This window comes from Talpa europaea (assembly GCF_964194135.1).
Source record: "Talpa europaea genome assembly, chromosome: 3".
NCBI classification, from domain to species: domain Eukaryota; kingdom Metazoa; phylum Chordata; class Mammalia; order Eulipotyphla; family Talpidae; genus Talpa; species Talpa europaea.
The window spans coordinates 74,967,511-74,989,506 of NC_140069.1; the positions used below are offsets into that span (position 1 = coordinate 74,967,511).

The window sequence follows — 21,996 nt, forward strand, 5'->3', positions numbered from 1 at the left end:
CCACTGCATAGCAGAGGTGGGATGTGGATGCAGTTTTACTCTTGGAAGCCTAAGTGGTGACAAGACCTCTGCATTAGCAAATGCACATGGTTGAGAACAATTTTATGTTATCTCCTGAGCAACTTCACCTCTGAGGAGGTGACCATGCCCCTCATTCCTCATACAACCACAGCTTTTTCTCCTTAACTGCTTCCACGGATTTCTCTCCCTCTGTTATTTATTAAAATGTGCAACACAAGAAGAAAAGGAAAAGATTATCCTGCTTCCTGCCATGCAAGACAGTATGCAGAAGGCCAAGGTTAAATGCAGCATTTGGTTTCTTAAGCTTCTCTAATGTATAGGTGTGGAAAAAGCAATCTGAGACTAGAATTTATAGTGGTGACTCTCTGAGGATAAAAACTTGACTTTAATTTGGACTCTCTGGCTAAGATAAAATCTGCTTCTGCTATCATTATCCCACTTATGTTTGTCCTCACAGTCTCCATTTTGCCACCCAGCTGAGTGGGAAGAAATTAACCTGACCTTGAAAAATACTTGGGTTTTCAATAGCCAGTAAAATTCTAAAGGCCTCCCAAAATTTAGATCATGGACTCAGACCTGAAAATGATCTTTAAAAACCATATAGGCCACACATTTAACAGAGGAGGGAAATGAAGTCCAGAGAATGGACATGACTGGTTCAAAGTTGGAGCTAGTTGGAGGCAGGGTCAGAGCTAGTATGAGACTTCAAGCCCTCAAGCTCCCTTTCCCCATGGCACCAAGGCTAGACTCAATCCCCAACTGATTTCAGATTGTTCCTGAAGGAACATCACACCTTCACACAGTATTTGGAATTCCTCTTGTACAAATTAAAATCTCCCAAGGAATATTTTCAGGAAAAGTTATCTCAAATGTTAGAGGAAGGAAGGATTTATTTTGCCATTATTATACTTGTGGCTTTTTATCTATATCAAAATTAAGTATTGAAATTAAAATTGTACTTTGTTTTTTCTACTCAAGAATTATTAGACCATATCTGCCCCCCCCTTTATGTTTCTTACCTATACACTGTATTTCTAGTTTTAGATTTCAGCACAGCATATGGTAATTTAGTTCATAGATGCATTCTGTTTTCAAAATTTGATATTGGGTTTTATACCCAGACTTACTTTACTTATTTGTATCGACTGCCTAACACCAGACCTTAGCACTTACATTCCCTGTTTGGAACTTGTCTCCTCATCCCTTTCAGGAATGAAGTTCTAGGAGGGTGGGTCTTGTATTTCAATGCAAAATCTGAAGACTGACCTCCAGGGGTCAGTGTCTGGCACCCACACAGGACCACCAGCTCTTAAAATCCTGACTGATCAAAACTAGCAAATGAGGCTATTCACTTTTTTTGGACTTCTCTGAATAGACAATACTTAAGACTCATATCTGTCTTGAAACAAACTGGTTTTGTAAATGCAACCCTTTTCATGGAATTGAGTAAATGTATGGAAAAAATTATACTGTAATTTTAAAGAAATGCCTGACAAGAACTATTTGGAGAATTTTAGTCTAGAATGTTACTCTCTGCCAGGGTTAGGAATTTTTTTTTGTCTTGAGAAATTACCTCGCTCAAATATACTTACACAAGCTACTTTCACTTATTTTTTTTTCTGAAGATATTACAGTGTCTGTACAATTTTAGAAACAGTTGTTATCCTTCAAATTTTTTTTTAACAAGAAAATCTTCTGAATTACTGATTTTCCCTGATAATGAGTGGCACTATTAGATACTAGTTCTAGATTTATATCTCTAGGACAGATTTTGAACAATGTGAAAAAGATAAAACCCAATAAAAATAAAAATAAATAATTATAAAATAGAATGTAAGCTATCATATATGAATTAAGTTGATCTTAATAATCTTCAAAAACACTTTATTATAACTTATAAATATCATTGCATTTGAGAGTTAAGTATATTTGTAGTTCCTTTTAAGTAGTTTTCTTTTTAAAAAGTTCAAACATTCCATGTTCCAAAAATTCAAAGACCCTTTAGTTAGTGTAGAAGAAAAAAACAATATTTCAAAACCATGGAATTGTACATTTCCTTTATACATTTCTATAGTAAAGGCAAAAAATAATCCCTTTTATCCTTACTGACATAGCTTGGCTCAAAATTATTTCTATATCCACTCAGTAATATTTTTAAAAGTTTCACAAAATCACTTCTTTGGTAGTCATCCATTAGAGCCACAGTAAAAATGAGGGTATTATCTTACCAATGCGTTAAATTTTGTAAGTTAAAATTCCAACAGTGAAAAATTAGAATATTCCCTCAGGGACATAAAGAAAGAAATGTAAAAACAGAACAAGACCACAAACAGAGATTTCCATGGGAAACCATTAGGAGCACTTTCAGAAATTCCCCTAAAACAACTTATTTCTGTGAAGCCAAAAGGTCACTTTATCTAAAGTCCTATCAACAGCCATTTAACTAGATGTCTACACTGGACTGTCACTGCCCAACAGAGATGAATAAGAATTTACGGTTATTAATAAGAATGCCAGAGAAGGCTGATATCCATAGGATTCAAAGCTTTCACATCACTGGAAGGAATGTCGGAATATTGGACAAGATGGGACAGAGCTAACTAATCTCGCCCTCATCCCTCAGAGCAACACAGGTTTTTTCTATTGGTAAGTTTTCCTAGTTTGAAGGTTCAGATAGAGGAAGTGTCAGTTACACGGTATTAGGTACATTTAATTTAACTGCTCATAAAAAAAAAAAAACATTAAATCTTTGGAATAATAGAGTTGTATTCCAAATGCTGAAAATATTAGGATTGCTGCAACCCTGAATTTTGTAAATTTGATTATACCTATTCTCTCCACAGATGTCAAAGGTACAATGAAAACATTTAAAAGCCATGTTCTTTTCACGTCTATGCCAAAAGTGTTAGGTTTTCTCAGACTTTTAGGGTTTTTAAAAATATTATCTTCAAACCTGATTCAGGAAAATGTTCTTAGTAGCCATGGCCCAAGTGCCTGATAAAACACAATTACTCATCTTACCTAAGTTTTCATTTCCAGAAAGAATTTGAGCACCACTGAGAATCCAAGTTCATAGAAACAACATCATGGATCAACAAAGTTAGTTCTCTAACGCTACTCCAATCCACTCTACTGCCTGTTACCAAACTATCATGACTTGGTATGTTTTGCTATTCAGGACCACCTGCCTGCTATTGTGGTCCTCAGGCAAGGGAGGGCTGCCTGGCCTCCCCAGTGAGGAGTGGGGGTGAGTTGGCATTTGAAATAAGTGCATAGGCTGCTCATTCTGCTAGACTTTGTTGTACTACAAATGTACTAAATCATCTGACATCTCACTGGGGAAACCTTATTATGTAAGTCAAAAACCGAACGATTAATTTCTGATATGTTGACATCACATTCATTATGTTTTGAAGCTAATTTGTTTTAAAGGCATCTAAATTAAGAACGGTTTTCTGAACTTTGAAATTATATATTCCTGAATGCTCCAATCTATTCCTCCTCAGTGACAGTTGGTGAAAGAGGGGTTTTCATGATTAGCCTGAAATATCTATTTCGATGCCTCCAACCTCACAGTAGTAAGTAAATATGCAGAAGCTTTAATATTTTCTAAAGTTGCACGTTTAGAGCACTTGTTAGTCCATGGAGTAATGGTTGGAATCTGGGACATAAGACTGGGGCTAAATTTCGTTACCCTCCTAACCCCAGAGAGTCTTTAGAAAAATAGAAACAAAAGAGCACAAAGTACTTAAGGTAGACACTGTTGTATTCATAATATAGAGAAATAACCACCATGCCTCATGGACAGGAGATGCAGTTCTCCACGGGGCTACAAAACTGTGCTAGTAATAATTTTAATTGGATGCTATCTTTGCTGCCTTCAAAAAGTATCATAAAACGGAATTATTACAGGCTACAAGTGCACTTACAGTGCTGGCCTCTCACAGGAGGAAACAGATAACATTTATCCTTTGGAGGGCAACATCAATGGGCTTCTATTTGTTTCGTTTACATGCATCCCCTGTTGCCTGCTATTTGCTTCCCCTTCCCTAAGTCTAAGAGATCAATTTGAATTAGACGCTGCAGAACTGGAATCTAAGTTTTGCTGGCCCGCTGCCCTTGGGGATGGCACGACCCCCTCCATCCGCCCTGCGCGCCCTCGGGGCTCGGGGCTGGGGGGGGGGGGGAAGCATACCTGCAGAGGGTTGGGCGGAGTGAGCGGCGGCGGGAGGCCGTGTCCCGGAGACTGGCTGGGTTTCTGTGGGGGGCTTGCACTCTGCGGAGTTGGAGACAGTTGGTTCTGGTTCTGGGGGTGGGGGAGGGATGGAGGCTGCTGGGGTTGCTGCGACGGGGCAGCGGGCAGCTGCTGGGAGGCAGGTGGCGGCTGCTGGGGCGGGGCGGGCTGGGGCGGCGGCTGCTGGGGCTGCGGGGGCGCCTGCGGGGGCGCCTGCGGGTGCTGGGCGCCGGACGGCGGGGGCTGGGGCGGCGGCTGCTGCTGCTGGAGCTGCTGGAGCTGCTGGAGCTGCTGTAGTTGGGAGTTCAGGGATGAGGTAGCTGCAAGAAAGAGGGAAGCAGAGTTAAAACCAACAGGACAAAACACCTTGCTTTAACTTTGGTGCCTCGTTTTGGAGCGGTCTTTCCTTTAAAAAAGTTTGCCCTTTCACTCTGAAGCTCTCTGGTATTTCAGAGGGTTGGGGGGCACTGAGAGAAAGAATCACCCCATGAGGGAAAATTTTAAATTTGGGGAGGTCGGGAGTGTAACACGGGGGAGGGCCTGAGCAGCACCGACAAAGGGGGGTTACTAGGAATGGAGTCGATTTAAAGAACTTTCTTTCTCTCTTCCTTCCACGCTGCTTGGGAAATAAACGTATGCATTTGTGCTTAGATTTAGATTTCTGAAGTTCAACCACGTTAATTCTTTTCGTAAATGCTCAGCTGCAGTTAAAAACTGAAGACTGCTGTGTTAATAATCTTTTCATCATCAATGTCCTTAATGGTGTCATTTTTACTGTACCTTCAGAACTCTGCCAATTTGCATAGGGATGTGATTTTCAAGTTCCTAGAGTTTCAAAATTGGAACGCATTTCTCAGTTTTGCCGAGTCAAAAGCCCGAGTCTGACTTTTTTGGTCCACTTAGCAAAAAGATGGATTGCCCCAAATTGGAAGGTCTGTAGTCGGGGAGTGTGAACTGTACACTCTCGTGACCAGGTACATCAAGGACTAGCCAGACACTGAGAGAGCGAAGTCAAATTTCTAGAATTTCTTGTTAGTTGAAAAGTAAAGATTGGTGGGAAAAGCTGTGTCGACACTGAGCATACTAAATTTGTTCTCAGATGCCCATCTAGCACTGGACCGTTTCCGACAGTTTGGCCAAAGAATGGTTCAGAGAAAATCACTGTTACAACTACTTCAGGTACTGCTACAATTACTTCACTTCCTCCTTGCCTGAATCTCGATCTAAAAGTTTTCTTTTTTTTTTTTAATTAAGATTTATTTATTTATTTATTTATAGAAGCACTGGGTACAGTCAGAATCATGAGAGGGTGAGAGAATTCACCAGAGCCAGAGCGGGGAGCAGAGCAGGCAGAAGGACCGAAGTACACTGCTGAGGGGAGCAGTGGGCGGCAGGAGAGGTCTGCGCGCCATGTGGGACCCTCCTCTGGTGGCCGGGGAGCAGCCAGGGATCGAACCGGTGCGGCAGAGGTCGCGGGCAGCTTCGCAACCCAGCGCTCAACCGCTGCGCTACCCGGGAGGCCCTCGATCTAAAAGTTTTCTGAGGGGCCTCCCCTCCTGGTGCAGGCGGTTGAGCCCTGCGCTGTGAAGCTGTCAGCAGCGTCTGCAGCGCTGGTTCGACCCCGGCAGGCGGGCGAGAATCCCACATGGCGGCAGCAGACCTCTCCTGCTGAGCCTGCTGCTCCCCCTCAGCAGTGTGTTTCGTCAGTCTGCCTGTTCTGTTCCCCGCTCTGTCTCTGGTGATTCCTCTCACCCTCCCGCGCATCTGGCCTGCACCCCGGTTCTTGTATAAATAAATAAATCTTAAAAAAGAAAATCTTTTTTTTTTTAAAAGTTTTCTGACAAGCTTAAAATAAATACAAGGATCAAGGTTGAACTCATAGGCGTTGGCTGCAATGTTTTTCTGTTCCACTCCCACCAAGATTAGTTAAGAATTAGTAAAGACTTCTACAGGCACTAAATCCTGATTGCATCATTAAACTAGTCCTTATTTTTAAAATGCTCCTTGTTCCCAATCTAGTGATTCTTTAAAGTGACATACCATATACCTGCTTTCATGTAGCAAAAATGTACTTGAAAAATAGGAACTGTATTTTCTCTAGGACATCTAGAGAAATTTCTCTGTAAGGAAACCAACCTGTGATTAGTTTTGTAAAGTTAAGGCTCATTTTGTAAAACCCATTGAACAGCAGCTAGACACTAGGACAGTGTACTAGTACACTGTACAGTCAGGTCATTCATAGAATTTGAATATAAGACATACTCCTGCCTTCACGACGTTAACAGTCTAGTTGTGGAGATAAAATGAACTTATAAGAAATGATCAGGTTTGGGTTACCTGTTACAGAGTCCTGCCAAAGGTAGTTGCTTGATACATATTAGTTAATTGACTAAGTGGTCAACAGTGTGGAAACTGATCAGAAGAGCCAGGAGAATCAGGAGAGAGGTGTTCTGTGGCCTAGCTAGGCCAAAGCAGAATTAATGGAGAGTATGGACAAGGAGCAGAGAGGGTTTAGGGAAGAATCAGGCTCATACCTCAAAAAAAAGGAAAAGATGATACTCCACACGGGAGAAACAGCCAGATGACAATATGGTTTAGGTGGTACTGCCAAAGGACAATGGGGAGCAAAGGGACTGCCTGGCACACAGGCCCCAGGAAGTTTTGAATGTGATAGATGGAGAGCTTATTTAATGGAAGTGATGGAAGGATGGCTCTCCAGTGAACTTCTGGTAGAAGTCAAATTTAAATATATAACTTTGTTTAAAGCAAGGCATGGTTGTACTGGTGAAATGTTAGCTTGACAGGCACCATATACCAGCTCTGTGTGAGCAGGCACCATGTAGGGCTTCCATGTTGGACCAGTTGAAATAGCAAATCCTCCTTGGCTCATTGAATTTCTCTTGGTCTACTCAGACACTCATTCCAGTATGTCTTGCCTTGCATGTAATCCAGAGTGCACTGGGACTCCAGAGGTAGAGATCATATGTGTGTGCGTGTGCATGTGCATGTGTGTGTGTGTGTGTTTATAGATAAAGTATAGGTAAAGGCTGGAAAATATCCATCCAATGGGAACTCTCTGAACTTTCTGCTGAATTTTGCTGTAAATCTAAAACTGCTGTGAAAAGTAAAGTCTGTATTAAAACAACAACAACAACAACAAACACCCAGTCATCATCCTTTTTGTCAGAACTTTTAAGTGTAATTTTTTTTTTAAGATTTATTTATTTATGCACACAAGAGCTGGGGTACAGGCCAGAGATGCAGGGGGTGAGAGGATTCACCAGAGACAGAGTGGGAAACAGAACAGGCAGACTGAAGTATACTGCTGAGGGCAGCAGCGGGTGAGCCAGGAGAGGTCTGCTGTGCCATGTGGGCTGCTCCCTGGCTGGCCGGGGATCGAACTCGCGCTGCAGAGGCTGTGGACCGCCCCACAGTGCAGTGCTCAACCCCCTGTGCCACCAGGGAGGCCCAAAGTTTTGGTTTTGACATCATCCTTCCCCTCCCACCCACCTCACTCCTGTTACACAAAATCACATTTTTTACTGAAGAGCTGGGAGTCCAGCTCAGTTCTGACCTCCAGGATCTTTTGTGGTCTGGGGGGGGGGGGTCTTGGGTAGTGGGACTTGATCCTCCTTTTAGTGAAATCACAGACATTGGAAACCTGATTACATCTGGCTACCTGCCCGATTCAAATCAAGCCTGTCCTGATTTCTTCAGGTGGGAGGCACATATGTCAGTGCTTATTTTCATGGTTGACTTAATACCATACCGTTTCATTTTGGTTAGAAAAGCATTTATCTAAATCAGCATTTAGAAACAGGAAAGACAGGGGAATATTGGCAGATAGATATTGGCAGATGGGTAGATGCAGCAGACCCTAACCTACTAATGAGACATGGTCCCAAATGTGTCTTTGTTCCTTGATGTTAGTGAGTTCATATTGGTTGACTATTTCTTTCCCACATATGCAGTTTTCTTGGAAAGGCATAAACATAAGCAAAACCTTCTCAAGTTACATAAATCTAGTTTGGTATCTGCAAGAAAAAAAAAAAAGATGGTTCATAAGACATGTTCAGGTATGTACCAGATGCAAGGAGAAGCACATGAAGAGAATAATGTGACTCTGGCCTACAAAATGCCAAAGGTGCTTGTACAGTAATTTGAAAACAAAAGTAAAAAATTGCCAAAATATGGAGTCTTTATATGGGTCATTGTGTAAAGCATCCTGAGATATGAATACAAGTTAGGAAGGTTCAAAGACATATTTGAACTACAGAGAATGTTTGTGGATGAAATGATGATTGTTGGGGGTAAAACTCTCACCCTATTCATGGAAGATTAAAGATTTCACTTTTGTCCTTGGTATTTATATCCTTTTATGATTGTTTCCTCACTCTCCAGTTATTATACACTATATAGGCCAATGTTAAATATAACATTTAACTACAATAACAGTAGCTATGAAAGAAAAGAAATTCACAGACATTTAATTAGGCCATTTGGAACAATTCTGAAAAAGATACACAAAACAAAATTCCATCAAACTTTGAATTTCCTAGACAATTCCGACTTTAAATTTCCAGGGTCGCAAAAACCCATGGCTTAAAAGTTCCCCAATAAATAACTTACTATGATGGAGAAGTAGCCAAGAATCCTGAATTTCTCCAATTACTCAGTTTCTGTATCTCAACTGTAAATTAGAAAATTCTTATTTTGAATCTTTAAGATTTCTTCAGGAAATCACACACATAAACACTCCTAGAGGTATCAAGACTCTATTGGATGGGATTTATATAAAATTACTTCCAAGACAGGGAAATGGAAAGTAAAATCAGCCTATGTACCCACATATAAAGAGCAAGTCCATGAAAGATTGACTCTAGAGGAGTAGAAATATGTCTTAAACTTTGCTTTCACAGAAAGCAAAATACATGCAAATGCTAAAGGAAATGGGATTCTTAGCCACACCCTCACCTTTGTTACAGCAAAGTATAACATCATATTACTGTCTGACTGCAGTTGGGATCTCAAAACGTTAGCATTTTCTTGGACTATTCAGGTTCAGGCATATGTGGGCATGGCTGACATACTGGTGGTTTGGATTTGAGAGCTTGCTGGAAAGGGACATAATTTATTATTCACTGCCGGTGTTTATACTCCACTGGGCACATACAGGACTTCACAGTGATATTTCCAGAGCAGGGAGAGACCATGCATGCTAAGGAAAAAAGGAAGCAGGTGGAGGTTATCATTGAAAGTGACCAGGAATCCTGAAAAGAGACTGAAGGTAATGGCTTTCAGACCCGCCTTTATTAGCCCTGTCTTCTGCTGCAAGCCTGGCTTTAAGGAGAGAGGAAACACCAAATGAAAACCAAGAGGGTAACCTTGGCAATATTCGTTAAGTACAAGAAACCAGATGCCAAATATCACACATTGTACAACTCCATTGAAAGAAGTGTCCGGCATGGGCAAGTCCAGAGACAGGAAGCAGATTAGTAGATGGCAGGAATTCAGGGGAGAGAGGAACAGAGGTTAACTACTAATGTATGGGTTTCCCACTCTGGCTCATGAGAAAGTTCTAGAACTAGATAATGATGATGATTGGACAGCACTGTGAATGTACTTGAATGCCACTGAATTGTATACTCTAAAGTGCTTATAATGACAAATTTTATGCTATGTGTATTTTACAACAGCATCAACAATAATAGTTTTTCTATATTCCATACTGGAGACCGAGCCATACTCGCTGCCTTGGAATTCCATAAGAAAAAGAGCATAATCTTATGGGCTCTGCATGGTTTTGCCATCCTGAAGGCTCAGGGCACCTGCTTGCAAGGGCTGTGCCTGGGAAACCAGAGGGTGAGTTGTGGGCAGGGCTGCAGGATGCCAGGTGCCAAAGGGAGGACTACAATGTGGACATTAGAGAGAACAGGCCTGGCAGAAGCAGAAAAATGGAATCATTGTCAGCACAGGCCATGCACTCCTTCCTATGCAGGACACCTCCTGCATCTTCTAGAAATACTGCAGATGTGGAAATGACACTGTGTGAGCATGCAGAAAATAGTGATGACAATGTGGCTTCAAAATAAGATCGTGCTTTATAGCTCAGAAAGTACTTTCACGTAATATGAATGAATTTGCTTTTCAGACCAACCATACGGATAATGATATCATGGACATGTTACACATGTAGAACTTGGGCCCAGAAAGGTTAAGTGACTTTTTCATGTTCACCCTGCTGGTAAGTTCAACCTTAGATGGCCATCACCCAGGGTCTCTTAAAATAACATAATCTATCCTACAGATACGGCAACCCATTCCCCCCAAAAACTACTAACTGTTACAGTTAGATAACTAAGTGGGGTGCCCTCCATGGCAGATGCTGCTCCTGAGGAGAGGTGGCACAGGTATCTGGCTACAGAGGCTAATTGGAAGGTGTTTGCTGAGTGATTAATTGTCCAGCTCCTGGGAAAGTGTGTACAGTTGTACCTATGTCCTGTTGCAGGCAAAACATTTTTTTTTTAAACCTGCTGATAGGGAATGTGAATGTGCTTTTGAGCATAAAGATGCTAAGTTGAGTGTAGGCCATGATTTATTATAAGGAACAGAGATGGGGCCTAGGAAGGAAAGTGAGAGCCAGGAGAGGTGGGGAATAGCTACTGTGCACTTGACTTGTGTCTCAAGTGTAAGGCATCAGCTTACATTGTCCATAGAACTCGGTGGCACATCTCTGGAGTTGGGTGGAAGCTGCAAGTTTTCCATATTTATTTGTCCTTAGTGAGGGACAGAGAATCTCAGATAAGCCCCAGTCTTACAAATCACTTGGCTCACAATGTACATATACACAATCTATATAAACTATACACATGTATACAAGCTATATACACACAATGCACATATACACACTATATATACACATATATGTTGTATACATTAGGGTCTCTGAAGGAAGTAATGCGCTATAATATTTTCAATATAAAATAAACCTAATGAAATTTTTGAGATAAAATTAACACTGTATTAGTTTTAGGTGTACAACCTAATGATTTGAGATATTTTTTGATTTCCCAAATAAATTTAGTTAACATCCATCTCCAAATTTTTTCCCTGGTGATGAAAACTTTTAAGATCTCTACTCTTAAAAGTTCCATTTTCTTGAATGCAAAAACCTTTCAGATAGTGTAGTAAGAAAGGAGAATGAAATGCAAAAAAGTTTCTTGAGGAGAGCTGGGTTGGGGAACTGGAGCTGAACTTTTCTGTGACTAAGTAGGACAGCCTGGGACCTTGTTGAACTCTCCCCAAGCATAGAAAAAGCATGATTGTTAACTGATTTTGGCCGTAAGCAACCTGGCCTGAATATTCTGCTTCCCAAATAAGCACATAACAAGAGTAAAGGAGGGAAATGCAATTTTATCAGGACTAAACCTTAAAAATAATAACTTCCTTCAGGAAAAATATTAAATAGTCCCCTCCTGCCTTTTTTTTTTTTTGATCAGATATTCAAGTCTTCTTTAGGTCTTAGTGCCATAGCAAATGAGAACTCCTAGGATTTGCGTGTGCTTTTTCACTAAATTCTGATGGGTGGATTCTACGTATTCTTTGATTTTGCTTGACTGATTTTTCTATAACCTGGAGGGAACCATAGACTCTACATGGAAATATTCATTCTTGATTTGAAATCCATTTGCTCAACACATGAGACTGAATTTATTCATCAGAGAACTCTAACCTTCCCATAATCACCAACTTCCTTCTCTTATGGAATTTGGCAGTGGCTTGGTGAAGAATATGGCTGAAGTAATGAGATTCTCCTTGGATGTCAGATCTCTATACTCTACTCATTTTCCAATACATGCCTATTCAAGGTGTTGTTTTGAATTGTTTGCTTTGTGAGAGGTCTGAGAGTAATAGTTCATCACTGACTATGCCTCCTTCCCTTTTAAATACCATATGATTTTAATGACAAATAGGAAGCAGCTTACAGAAACACTCAAGTAACAATCACATTATTTTTCTTCTAGAAATGTGAAAACACAGTTATTGCATCTTTGGTGACCTCCTCTCAGCAGATCAATTCAGCTTTAACTAGAGGTTACAAAAATTAAAATTATAACTAATATTTATTGGGTTTGGTTTTCCAGGGAAAATTTTAAATTATTAGATAGAAATAAAGCTGTGTTACCAAAACTGAAGTTATGGAGACAGGGGAAAGCTCATTTTATAAGCCTGTGCTGAAAAATAACAATGTAAGTTTCACTTAGCAGGCAAAGCAAGATGTAGCCGATTTTTCAAAGCTTCAGAGTTTGCCTTTCCCTCCAAATGGACATTCACAGGAGAAAATATTACAGGCAGTTCAATGGATACTCCGCCTGGTTTAAATATGGCAGTGTTCACTCAAATTTCTTTTAGGCTATAGACACATGGGCCAGTGCTTATTTTCATGGTTGATTTAATCCATCCCCTCTGCCACTGAGGGGATTATTCCCTACAGTTATTCTCCAGTGATCTGTCAGTTCAGATTAAAAAAAAGGTAAGTGACAAAGATGCGGAGGCTGATTCCTTTAGAAGGCTGGGGCTGCTAGGCTGTATAGCAAGAGATTTCTTTGTAAGAATCTGACTATGTTCTCCTCTTTTTAATTTCCCCATATCACCAGAAACCCTCCTTATCTAGGCAGAACTTTAAACTCTCTAAACAGGCAATTCAATTTTGTTCCTATACAACAACTTCAGGGGTGCCAAAAAGCTTTATAGATCTTATGCAGTTGGTTCTTGCTTATTTTTTGAGAAGAGGCGATAACGTATATTTCTTCTCACTTTACAGATGAAAAAAAAATCTAAACTCAGACACGATTCTAGGACCACTTGTATCCCAGCTTTGCTTGTTCTGAACAACAGAGGATAATACTTTCTTTACCACATCTGTTTTTATATTTGAGACATATGAATCTATTCTTTGTCAGATTTGCAGTTTCATACCACATTCATTGAAAAGAAACCTTTAACAAAACTACTTTAATTGTATAGGAAAATGTTTACTATTTAAAATTTACTCATGTTACCTATACACACTATTAATATTCCCATTCTTATTTTTTCTTTCCACTTCTACAGTAGAATTCTTTAGCAGGATAATTGAAATATCGCTGTAATAATTTATTTTGTATTGATATGCAAATTAGCCTTTCAATTCACATAGTTCATTTTAGGCTTTTTAAAAAGAAGACAATTAATAGTTTTAGTGAATTAATAAATTACATTAATGATAACACTACTAGGAGAAAATCATCCAAAAAACTGGGAAAATTTATAAAAGGAGAAATTTATAATAATGCTGGACTATTAATTGGGTTTAAGATATAACATGAGTAGAAGTGTTTTTGCAAATGTTCATGGATTTCTGTCAGGCTGGTTCATTGGGTAAATAAAGTTGCCCTTTTTATTTAAACTTTGCTAATAATGTATTTTGGACAGAAGAGGCAAACACAACTATATTAGTCATTATAGGTTAGGCTATAATGTGGTAATAAGCCCTAAAATCTCAGGGGCTTAGACAAAGTTCATTTCTCTCATGGCATCGTAAGTTGGCAGGGGGTCTTAACTCATTGTAGTCACTTTATGTACTCACGCTAATAGAACAGTGACTACTTTGAACATTGCCAGGATGATGCCAGAAGGAGAGAGAATTTCTCAGGGCAGGAATTAAATGCTGTGGCTCAGAAGTCACTTTTCCTCACATCTCATTGGCTAGCACTAGTCCCATGGCGCCACTCAAATGCAAAGGGACCAGGAGGTGCTATACTATCACCTCCCAGAGAATGGGGAGCCATAAGATTGGAGAGCAGCATTAAGGATCTCCACAAAGGCATTGCTCTGCCTCTCACATGGTTTCTATATCTATTACTTTCTCTCCTCTTCCATTTTCCCAAGTTTAACCACCTAGTGTCTTGTCTGGATCACTGAATGAGCTTATTAACTTGCTTCTAGTCTTTTATCTTCCTTGTTCTCTCTCTCTTTCATTAATTCAACAAATGCTATCAAGTCATGGCAAGTGCCCATCTGTCACCAGAGTTATCTTTCTCAGAAAAAGATGGGATTACAGTGTTAATTTTCTTAAAGAGGATGTACGATAGTTTGCATAGTACAAAAACGGAAATCACAGTGCTTAGCTCACTCTGGAGAATGACTGCTCTAGGTCCTGCCCACCTTTCCAGACTTATTCTAACCCACTCTGAGCACACTCCCTTGTCATTAATGGTGAGAAGCTGGTGATGCATGGCTAGAAACAGCCACAGAAGGGGGTGCCATACTCCACACTTAGGAAAACAAAGTCTTAAAAATGTTTGAACTGGTTGACAATTCAGGAGCATCTATATAAAATTCCCATTGTCCATTTTCTTATAAAAATTCAGCAATTCTGGCATTTTGGGAACTGGAGCTGCGAAGCAGCTGTCTTGGGAGCAGGACTAGCATGAACGAACAGAAGTCAGTGTGACCCTCTGTCCTCTGCACGCCTGTAAGGGAAATTTCAAGTGGCACCTTGCACTGCAATCAGTTATGAGGGTCTGGTTGTCTCTTTTACCAAAGAGCTTCCTGTAGAAGGTTGCCTACCATGTCTCGGTTAGGTTTTTTTTTTTCCTTAGTTTTCCTACCTCCTCTCAGAAACTTGCTTATAGCAGATGCTAAATAAATATTTTAGAAATGATAATTGTAAGGAATTGGAATTTGCTTTGTACCAGTTAGCTTTATCTTATTCTTATTACACTGTGTCATATATTTGCTCTGACTTGGCTCACAATACAAAAGGTGCCATGGGAGGTTTCTAGGAGACTAAGTATAAATTATGACACCTCTGGGCATGCAAGGATCTACAAGTAACTCTAGGGAATGTTATAAATTAATAAAAAATTTAAGACACATTCATGTGTTCCTTTTTTTTTAAAGTTTATTTTATATTTTTTAAAGTTTTATTTATTTATACAAGCACTGGGTACAGTCAGAAACGCGGGAGTGTGAGAGAATTCACCGGAGCCAGAGCGGGGAGCAGAGCAGGCAGAAGGACGTAGTACACTGCTGAGGGGAGCAGAGGGCGGCAGGAGAGGTCTGCGCGCCATGTGGGACCCTTGCCAGTGGCTGGGGATCAGACCGGTGCTGCAGAGGCTGCGGGCAGCTTCGCAGCCCAGCGCTCAACCGCTACGCCACCGGGGAGGCCCATGTGTTCCTTTTTAATAGCTCTATAGGCAACGATAGTTACCCTGACACATCTGGAGCCATGACCTAAAAATTCTGTAGAGACATTTTATTTATTCTATAGAATTTGTATTTTGTAGTTCATTAGTTTCATCACCAGAAAGTTCATTAAAGGGTTTCATTAACATTTCAGGATCCAGAATTTGGTGGTGTGCTATAGAAATTCAAAATGGAATATGTATATAAAATGCAGCCAAGGAAGAAATGACAAGCTTAGAATGTCCTGAAAGGTTATCTGGAAAAACAGAAAAGTGCTTTTTCAAGGAGGATCTGAGATAGACAGATTAAATCATAATCTTAGAAGAATGAAAAATGTCATCACAACCCAGGACTGACCCAAGTTCCACCCAATCGGTGGAGAAACATGATAGAGCATATGGATTAAGAGGGTTTGAGTTGAAGGTCAGGTTTTTAGTATGTCTGGGCTAGTAGGATGTGAAAGTCAGCCAGACATAACAAATGTGTTGCCCTGTTAAGTGAGTGTGCAGAATGGCAATGTAGATGCAAGGGCCCCATGGGTCAGTTCCTGTCTCCCCTCTCCATAGCCACATTCTACTCCTCACCATCAGCAAATGCACCCACTGTTCATCAGAGAAACTAGGCAAAATGATAGGACAGATGAGTACAAACTCACTAACAGTACTGGTGAGATAACACAGATTCTTTCAGCTTACAATGGATTTAAACATTAAATACGTATTCAAACAGGTTATAGAAGATGAGAATGTGAATTGTATAGCAGCACAGCATCTCATATATTTAAGTTACCCACTCCCTTCATAAAGCCTCTGAAAGTTGCTTGCTTGGACTGATGTTAATAGTTTCCATTCCTTTCAGTTTATATATCCTCCCTACTTCTTTTCCTTCCTTACTCAAAAAAGTCATTACACATCTTCTATGTTCCAGGGACTGTGCAGGAGATGTAAACATGAATTAAACACTGATTCTGCTTACCTGCAGTTTGTTCACGTTCTCTCTAAGAAAACAGACTGCGATATCCTAAACCACGAGGCAATATGATATGTTATGATTTCTTCTTGCTTAATGATTTTCACCTTTGCCTTCTTCTCCAAAATACGTCTTCATCTTTCACATGAAAGACATTGACAACTTAGCCCTCTCCCACTTCTGCAGTTAACTCCTGCTGTCCATTCTCCTAAGAGGACCCTCCATTCCAGTTGAACCTCTTGCATATTCACTCTCAGACACTTTGCTTTCTGGTGTCTGTGGTTTTGTTCATGCTTGTTCCACTTTTTGAAAAGGTCTTTCCCTCCCCATTCTCTCTGTCATGACTTTGTAATTCTTTCAAAACTCAGCTCATTTTCTGTGTAGCCTCTTCAGGTCCAACTTGTAATGTAGGAGGTTCAATGAAATGCACCTGTGATATGGCTGTTTCTCTTTCATAGTTGTTAGGCATACTCTGGGGTTAGAAAACTTGTCTTTTCTGTAACCATCTCAAGACTCTAAGACTGAGATAAGCCTTTTTGGATCATGAATCCCTTTGAAAATCTGAAAAAAATATACACCCTTCCCTGAAAGACCTGTTTATATTTATAAATTTAACATAACTCTTCAGGGGATTTCAGATCCCTCTGAAGCCCATCTATAAACACCTCCCCAAGGCTAAGAATTTCTACTTGGGATCAGACTGTATATTAAGTTAAAGTTCATCTGGCTTTCTCAGAAATATGGGGGACTCCTCGATGGGGAGAAGTTGGTTTTCAGATAGAATTCAAAACTTGGGAGATTGGCCACAGGAAGTTGAGGGAAACCTGCACCCTTGATATTTTTTGTTGTCTTGGATCAGGTCTTGACTTCCAAGTGGGAAGGGCTAAAGACCCTCTCTGCTAACTGGAAATTCATTCTGAGTGAGCTCAAAGAATAAGCCAGACTATCTAATGGGGAGTTACTTTCTGAGATCTTGTTAGAGGCATGTTCAAATATTCTAGTGTAGTTTCATTCTTTTAGGGAGTCTAAAATGGCCCTATTGTGGCAGATATCAGACAGTACAGTGCATGATGGACCGTATGCAGATTTTTTTAAGAGACTGAGAATTAGATGCATCTTAACCTATGAAAGGGTTGTTTTAAAGGAATATGACTTTAAGTAGAATTTTTGGAAAGAGCTATTGGTATTCTGTGAATCCTACCCCTCCAGGGAGTATGGGATGTTTTCTCTTTCCTCATTTAAAGAAAGACGCCTTTCATGGGATAAAGCAGGAATCTTCTTTGTGTCCTTGTACCAGGGGAAGGCATTGAACTTGTGTTGCATTTTTGCTTGGAAAATGCAAAGGTCAATGCCAGGCTGGCTAGCTGCTCTAGTAGGGGAGACGGGAGAGTGGTGGCCCAGGGGCTAGTCCTCTGGCTTGTGTGGGGAGCCTCAAGATGTAGCTCATGTTCATGAGGAGACACTAGTGTGGGCCACCTTAGGAACTGGAAGGTGGACAGATCTCAGCACAGAGAATTTAAACATCCTGCTTCCCTCACACCAAGTGGCCTGTATTGAGAGGCTAGAACTGGGAGGTTTCCAAGAAACCACAAAATCATCGCTCAGAAAGAGTCAACTGTAAATATCTCTAAATCCAAAAGGCATGAGGCCAGCTGACAGAACATGAGTGAAATTAGCCAGTTTCTGTTTCTGAAGGGGTCAGAAAGAGAAGAAAGTCAGGGGAGGAAAAGCTAAAACTTCAAGTGGGGAGCAGTAGAGAGCTGCCTATCCCTGTTCCTCAGCGGCTGACTTTGTGCTTGCTTGAGACAGAGGATGTGGGAGTTGAGAAGAAATGACACTTCAAATCAAGTTGGAGTTTTCACTATTATTTTTTTTTCTTTCACTATTATTGTGCTTGTTAAAGCGAAGTAGTACATATATTTCCTAAGAGTGCCCAGAAAAGCTGACATCCTTGAGTTGTCACTGGTGAGCAGGGGAAGAACCAAAACTCCAGTCAACACATTTAAGTGACAGTGGGGGTCAGAATCAAAATCAAGTCAAACTTATTGGCACTAATTGAGGAACTAAGCCTGCATCTGCTTGTTTACTGAAAATGCAGATGGGCTTCTTTGCAGCAGATCTTAACTGATGGTTTAAGTGTATTAAATATTTTCTTGGTGTCCTTTCTCCTTTTCTCCTTAGTGGTGTCCTTGTGAGTCTAAGATCTTGTTGAGGAAAAGGGTAAGTTTCCTTATCTGTGGAAGTATACATTTAGCTTATTGGAGAAGCTGAAATTCACAGTTCAGAGAGACAATTTACGGAGCTTGTAAAATGCTGATTCCAAGGGCCCACCGCCATAGAGTTTGGTTGAATGGCTCTGCAGAGGGCTGAGCAACTGCACTATTTAAGCAGATTTCTGACACAAGTGGTGCAAATTTGGGCTGCTCTCATCCCAACTAGATTTCAGGTACTGTGCTGGGTGCTTATGATGCCACAGTCAGCCAGGTATTATTTCTTATTCTCAAAAATCAAATAGTTGCGTGGCGTATGCATATAGCCTGAACATTATTGACATATGTGAGAATGCATTTCTTAGGAGTAATTTACAAATTATAGGATTTGTAATAGGATTAGTACAGGAAAAGGAAGAAAACCTATAGTAAGTGCCTAAAAAAGAAAATGCCCTTATGAAAGTCAGGTTGATAAGAAAGGAAAAGCAAAGAGCTGGTCTCTTTAAGAGCCCAACCCCAGGGAACAAGTGACTTATAAAATGAGGATTCCACTGCCAGGATTCTACCAAATGCAAAGGAATCAGAGCTGGCAGGGTCTTTGTAACTCGTCAAACTTAACCTCACCCTTGAGAAATAAGGAAAATGAGAGCCAGAGACCTTAAATGATTTACTCAAGTGCACACAGAGGAAAAGGTATGATTGTATTTCTGTATTTTTGGGTATATTTTGAACCAATAACCACTTAAACCAAAGGGACTCTTTTATTGGCTTAGAATTCTAGAGGCAGTTCTAGTCTAATAGTTAATACCTTTGTAAATATATGATTAAATGAGTGAAATAATTAGAAAGGGCCCTAAAACTTTCTTTTTAAAGAACTTAAAATAATTTTAGCTAAGATAATATGAGTAAGTGAAAAAATTCCCATGGTAATTTATTATTTCCTAGCTTTTGACCATAAATTATTAAACCTGAAAAATATCATTGACACAAAAACTGAATTGTGCATACATCTTCATTTGTTCGGGCAACATTTATTTATGGAGTCTCTACTGTGTTCCAGGCACTGTGATGGCTCCAAAGCAAATTTGGAATATTAAAGAAGAAGGCATTCATTTGGAATGTGTCCTGACTTCTTAGAAACCATCAGTGAATGTCGCCATGAGGGCAGTCGACTTCTAGGTGCAGATGACTGGGAGTCAGTTTTATAATCTGCTGAGTTTTATAACCCTCTGAGGAGCATTGCCCCTACACATCAGCAAAGGCCAGGGAAAGCATTTTGGTGATGGCAACTTCCTTTTAGCCTAAAGTATGACTTGCTACAGAAGAAACACTGGGGACAGAAAAAAATCCTACTCTTTAATGAAACATTTTGCTTCTCTTGAGAAAGAGGTGAGCTCCCGATTCTTTCCTTAGGAGGATATCAAAGTCATCCCGCTTGGATAGTGACAAACCCATGTCACTAGGAAGCTTTCCTCATCTTGGGCTGTGCTTGCACGAGTGCCCTCTGATTTTTGTCCCTCACTCTTTATGTAAAAGAATATAGATGTAAAAGAATATAAAGTGGATATATGAAAAGACTCAAATCCATGTGGGTTTTTTCACTTTCATTATTAGGCTGTTCATAAGATCAATTTCTATTCTGAAGTCCATAAATGCAATATTTCATCTTCCTTCAGTCACAGCAAAGTAGAGCAATGGTATGGAGGAACTTGATCCTTATCTTGGAAATACATACTTTGAAAGTATTTATATCCAGGGCCTCCCTGGTGGTGCCAAGGGGTTAAGACACAACCTATGAAGCTATCCGCAACCACCGCAGCACAAGTTTGATCCCAGCCAGGGAGCTACCCACATGGTGCTGCAGACCTCTCCTGTCTTGCCCACTGCTCCCCTTAGCAGTGTACTTCAGTCAATCCGCCTGTTCTGTTCCCCACTTTCTAGTGAATCCTCTCACCCCCCCCCACACATCTAGCCTGTACACCAGTAGTTGGAAGCATAAACAAATACATCTTAAAAAAAAGAAAGTATGGGGATCCCAACTTAGGAAGGCGATTAAGAAAGTGGAAGTCTATACAAATGCACTGTGCTAAAGACTGACTTAGATGCTCCAAGTCATAAGTCCTAATGGAAAAGAACACAGAGGACTTTGTACACGTGAACTGCCTCCTCTCAGGCCAGTTCTGCCTTACCCTGAACTCTGTGGCGGGACTCACACTAGCCAGCGGGCACTGCCTTGGGGATCAAAGGGGCTGCAGGCAAACTCTGTACTTAAGTATTTCTCAGCCTCATGGACTAAGACAATAGCTCTTTATTGTCAGATCTTCTTATTGAGTCCCTGGGCCCAGTGAGGATGAGTGTCAAATGCACCTCTGACTAAGGTTAGAATCAGGTTTTGTTAGTGTTAGGGTTAAAAATGGAAATCGAAGCACCACGTCTTTGGAATATTAAAGAAGGAACCCTTCTATAAGAGGATTTCTGGCAACAAGAAAAACTCAAGCCCATAAGCTCAGGGACCTGAACGGTATCATCTGAGCATCTAGAACAGGAGGACTGCAAAGCTAACACACTGACTATTGGGCCCTGTCAACAGGCCCCAAGCATAGCACTTCTAAGATTCCTCTTCCGATCATCACTACTCTTACAACTGCTGTACCCATTACTGCTGTTATTGCTAGTGCTGCTCACATTGCTCTTACTTGCATTTTTACCAGTCTCTTTAGAAGAGAGTGTTAAATGGAACTTGAACTCAAGGAAGACCTTCTCACTCTGCTCTCCACCACCTTCTCCCACCTTAATTGTCAGGATTCCCCCGCCAGCTAAGTATATTAAAATAATGAGATCCATTATTTGGGTAAACGGTTTCAGCAAACTGTTGGTCTATTGTCTGTCAAATTAGAAAAGTGAGCAATTGCACCTGCATGTTAGAAAGCTAAGTTGAAAGAGTGCACATGAAGCCTTTTGTTCGGGGTCGTCCATGAAGCAGGGATATCAAAAATGTTCATTTTTCCCTTTCTTTTCTCCCTCTCTTACCACTATTCCTGGTACTGGAGACTCCAGCTTGAACTGAAGTAAGAGACTCTTGAGATAGCTGGAAGATTTTGCTAGAGATAGAGACATGGAATAAAAAGGAGTAAAGGGAAGGGTATTCCCCTAGAAAAGGCAGCTGCATTGTTTCAGTAGCTGTAATGAGGGGTTGTGGGTGCAGGAAGCTACCCACCAGGAGGGTGGAGGAGAGCAGAAGTTGTCTGCAAACTACTGAGTGTTAATTTTTCTAACAATATAGAGTGATCAGCCTAGAAACATGAACTACACAATAAAAAAGTTCACTGATCA

General features: G+C 40.5%; 1 protein-coding gene across 2 annotated transcripts in view; it reads right to left on the bottom strand.

Moving 5' to 3' along the window:
- Positions 1-21,996, bottom strand: part of POU6F2 (POU class 6 homeobox 2) — a gene marked incomplete at its 5' end in the record, with an annotated part of 515,308 nt that overhangs the window by 123,965 nt on the left and 369,347 nt on the right. For both annotated transcript variants that reach the window (XM_084230459.1, XM_084230460.1), the window contains one exon: positions 4,217-4,575. In XM_084230459.1, the coding sequence (XP_084086585.1) occupies positions 4,217-4,575 (359 nt within the window). The remainder of the gene's footprint in view (positions 1-4,216; positions 4,576-21,996) is intronic.